This window comes from Mytilus galloprovincialis, chromosome 10 (assembly GCF_965363235.1).
Source record: "Mytilus galloprovincialis chromosome 10, xbMytGall1.hap1.1, whole genome shotgun sequence".
NCBI classification, from domain to species: domain Eukaryota; kingdom Metazoa; phylum Mollusca; class Bivalvia; order Mytilida; family Mytilidae; genus Mytilus; species Mytilus galloprovincialis.
In genome coordinates, this window is record NC_134847.1 from 41,069,863 (window position 1) to 41,073,997 (window position 4,135).

General features: G+C 31.9%; 1 protein-coding gene across 1 annotated transcript; it reads left to right on the forward strand.

Annotated features, from left to right (window-relative positions):
- The first annotated feature begins 1,522 nt into the window (after positions 1-1,522).
- Positions 1,523-3,514, forward strand: LOC143049155 (uncharacterized). Its single transcript, XM_076222901.1, has 3 exons — positions 1,523-1,678; positions 2,717-2,850; positions 3,383-3,514. Exons 1-3 carry the CDS (start codon positions 1,582-1,584, stop codon positions 3,455-3,457), a joined length of 306 nt encoding a protein of 101 aa, XP_076079016.1. The 5' UTR covers positions 1,523-1,581; the 3' UTR covers positions 3,458-3,514.
- Positions 3,515-4,135: the final 621 nt, after the last annotated feature.

The window sequence follows — 4,135 nt, forward strand, 5'->3', positions numbered from 1 at the left end:
TTTATCAAAAATGAAATATGTTGATGATCGTTTGAGAAATAGAAGGTTGCAAAGTTATTCTTGTCTTGCCGGATTTGTTAGATCGGGTCAGCAAAACCAATGAATTTAAAGTTCTCGTCGAGGTTCGGAATTTTTTCATCGATAAAAAAAAGATAATACATGCACATCATTCGATTTGTATAATTTTAGTAGGGAGCACAAAGTTCATCAATAATGCAGTATTTCTTTTTAAATTAGCGATCATGAAAGTTCAAATCGTTTGAAAAACAAAGGTCTTTCTTTATCTCCAAGCATAAACGTCCTGATCAAGATTTTGCACAAATGTTTCAAAAACTTTTGTTTCAATAAACTGTTACGTATATTATGGGTTTTCAACAGTGTTATGATGCTGACCTCCACTGAAAAGATATGGTACATATATTTTTATTATGTGTCATTCAATAATGACGTAATACTTAATACAGCGTTTAATTTAGAATTGCTATACGTCAAAAATTGCTGATGTTAAAGACATTTTAATAGTTTAGCTGTCATTGAGTTTTTTGTGATTAAATGGATAACGAATGGACGACACTTCTGAGTTAATAAAATTTGTAATATAAATAAACCAACAGATATATGACCAATGGAAAACTTACACTTTCCGGAGTTTGTAATTTATTAGCTAAAATGTGAGTATATTGAAGTGCGTATATATGTGTGTATGTGTAAAAGGGGAATAATTGTCATACCAAATTTTGTATCGGACTTGCCACCCTTTCGCCACCAAGCATCCAGTACTTCGTGTCATTTAAAAATAATATCCAGAACATATGTTGTTTTTTCAATTTCATTCAAGACTGCTGGACGAACCATTGCTTGTACAAAAATGACAACCGCTTTGAATGATGATTATTATGAACGTAAGATATCTTCATTTATATTTTGACACATGCATGTGTAATAAGAAAAAAGCTGTCTACGAGACAGAATGCAAATAAACCTTAGATGTCTGAAATTTATATGTGTTTCACCCGAAACAAAAAATAAGAATATGTAATAGGACTGGCACGACCCTTATGTACATAATCTATAGAAATAACATGCTTTCTTAGTAAAAGGGTCTGCAAAGGGCTTGAAGAATAGAAGGTAAAAACTGAAAAATAAAGATAAAAGAACAAATGAATAGGAAATTAAAAAAAAAGGACGGAATAAAGAACAATGGGAAGCAAAAAAAAAAAACAGAATAGAAAAAATTGGGTAAAAAAGACATTGAATAAAAAATGAACTATCAAAACAATTTAAAGAACTCTAGTATTTAAAAATATTTACCGGAGTACTGAAAATTGCTTTTGTACTCTGGAAATTAGTGCTAAACTTTGATTTAAATATATAACAATGGATAATCCATATAACTTAAAAAGGTAAACATTATATAGGTTAGTGACTAGATCATCTGTAAATTTTCAATGACGCAAAACAAAACCACAAAAGGAGACATGACACATTGATATGTTTATTATTTATCTTCAAATAGCTGAAACGAGGGAACTGTTTTCCTCGTCTTGGGCTGTAGAGAATCTCTCTCAAGCAAAGTGCATAATGTCAAACTTCAAACAGCAGGACAAGGCCATACTGATGGGCGACCTTGAGTGTGGACCAGCAATTCTCTCAAATAACATAAGGAAACAACACGAACGTGAGAACATTATAGATTTTCTTGTGCACCAATTTGTTTCTTTATTAAAGGAGTAGGGACATTAAGCCCTAGTTTTGGCCCAAGAAAATGAAATGTTTGATAACTATTTCAAATTGGCACATAACGTTTAGAAATGCATAGTGTCAAGAAATATAAATGAAAAACATAAAGATTTTTATCTGATGACGTCACAATTACGTCATAATATGTACTGTTTTCACAAAAACGATGAAAAATACCGAATTTATGCAGTTTTCTGACTTTATTTCCGTTGTGGAAACATCCTGCGCAGCCGAGAAACAACAAAATATTTTAACAAAAGCTTAATTATAACTATTGGCATTATCTCACCAAATATAAAGTTGTTTCTTGGGTGTGCACATACTTTTTCAGTCTAAAATATACTTCAAATTTGATGAAAAAACAAGGAAAATCACGAAATTTAACAAAATATGCAAATTAGGTTATAATTTGTTGCCATGGTAACTTGTTCGATGTCAAATTTGTTTTGTTTTTCTTAGTACCTTATACCTTAGACAAGTTTTCAGTAATTTAAGAATATGCATGATAACTTTAAAATTTGCTGTAATTTTTGGGCCAAATAAGGGCCTTATTGCCCCTAATCCTTTGTTAGTTGAGGATGAAAGGGTTTTGTCGTCATTTGACGACCAGGAAACAGCGTTTGCAAACGAGTTGGTTTTCACATATGCCAACATTTTTATCTTTTTATTCCATTTAAATAGTTCACGAGCACACATGCAACCAACAGTTGAATATGTTTACCAAACAACCAAAACACTTGACTAATGAAGTTCACAAAGTACAGTATAAGCCTCTGGTGATTTACATCTTTTTTTGTTTGGGTTGAATGTTGTAACAAATTTTCTGAGTAGGACTTCAGATGACAAATGGTTGAACAATTGCACTATTCACGCTATAATCAGTGTAGGTTTTGCAGTTTTATACTTATGCATAATAAAAAATATGTTTTGAAAAATCATTTTAATGATTAATGAAAAAACATGATTTTTGTTTCAGTTTCATACAACAACTTGACTATCCAGTTCGATTCTCCATATGTAAGTGATGTTGGTCATCAAACAAGTAGGGGTGCAAATATCATCACTACACACGTGATGCAGAAAGGTTACAACGGTCAGCATACTTGCAAGGTATGTTTTAATCAGCATACATAATGATCATGCAAGCATGAGCACATACACACACAGTAATTTGTATTGACAAAATCATTGAAAAATGCAGACCAGTTATACATTAATTGTTGAGTTCACATAAAATGGACATACATTTTGTAAAGGTAAAAGTAGTGACACATGCTTGTCCGTCGTGGAATAAAAATACTTACCTGAATATGTCAGTTTGGTCTTTTACTGACCTCGCTAATAATTACACCATTTCTCTAATATACATTCAACACAAATGATCAAATTGTTGCGTACAGTCTATATTGGTGAACAAATTACAAACCACCAACATTAACACGTTAAATTACTATCCTAGTATTTAAATTGAAGTTAATCACACCATAATCACATCATAACAGGATTCTTTACTTGTACAAGTATCTATAAAGCAAAAGTTTATATGCATTACTACGTTCTGTACAATAGTTGACTCATTGGGGGATAAAAGTATAAATAAAAAGCATATACTAATGCTAATCTTAATGTAATTTTATTTTAGCGAGTTTTTGGTGGCACATACAATGGGATAGAACTTTCCAACCAGTACGGTGTTAAATGTACCATACCATCGTAATGATATTGATTGATAAAAGCACGTGTTATGTCCACCATGACAAATAAATTATTAATCAGAAAACATATCTTCGTTTTTTCTTCTTCCAATGGCACATTCTGTACGATTATAAACAGTTATTATAAAAAAAAAAAACATACAAAGCTATGCAAAAAAACATCTAAATCATTTTTACCCTGCCACCAGGAAAATAAACCAATTAGAAAAAAAGAGAAAATCAATTGATGTAGTTGTAAATCCAACTGCTGATAATTAATTCGAAAACCCGACTGCGAAACACTAACTGGTTTCCATGATGAAACGTGTATTTTATTTAAGGTTATGTCAGTTCAGGTCAGGCCAGAAAGAAAACAAAATTGCTTGCTACGTATTTCACTTTTCTATTGCTTTCCCTCTGAATTGATATCATGTACCAAAGAGATTTCAACTGTATACTTATTAGGCTTTCTAACTATTTTGATCTGAGCGTCACTGAAGGGTTTTATGTAGACGAAACGCATGTTTGGCGTTTAAATTATAAGCCTGGTAACTTTGATGACTATATTCAACTACCAATCACTTCAATTTCATACAAAACATTTGGAACAGAATATCGTCGTGACGTCTGCAAAAGAGAGGCGTGAGATACCAGAGGGACATGTAACTAAGCAACACGACGGGTGCCACATGTGGAGCAGG

What these genes read in the sequence shown, in the direction of transcription:
- LOC143049155 (XM_076222901.1), top strand. Translation starts at nt 1,582, where the DNA reads ATGTCAAACTTCAAACAGCAGGACAAGGCCATACTGATGGGCGACCTT. An exon ending in CATAAGGAAACAACACGAAC is followed by an intron (nt 1,679 to 2,716) that starts GTGAGAACATTA and finishes TTTTTGTTTCAG; the next exon opens with TTTCATACAACAACTTGACT. An exon ending in ACGGTCAGCATACTTGCAAG is followed by an intron (nt 2,851 to 3,382) that starts GTATGTTTTAAT and finishes ATTTTATTTTAG; the next exon opens with CGAGTTTTTGGTGGCACATA.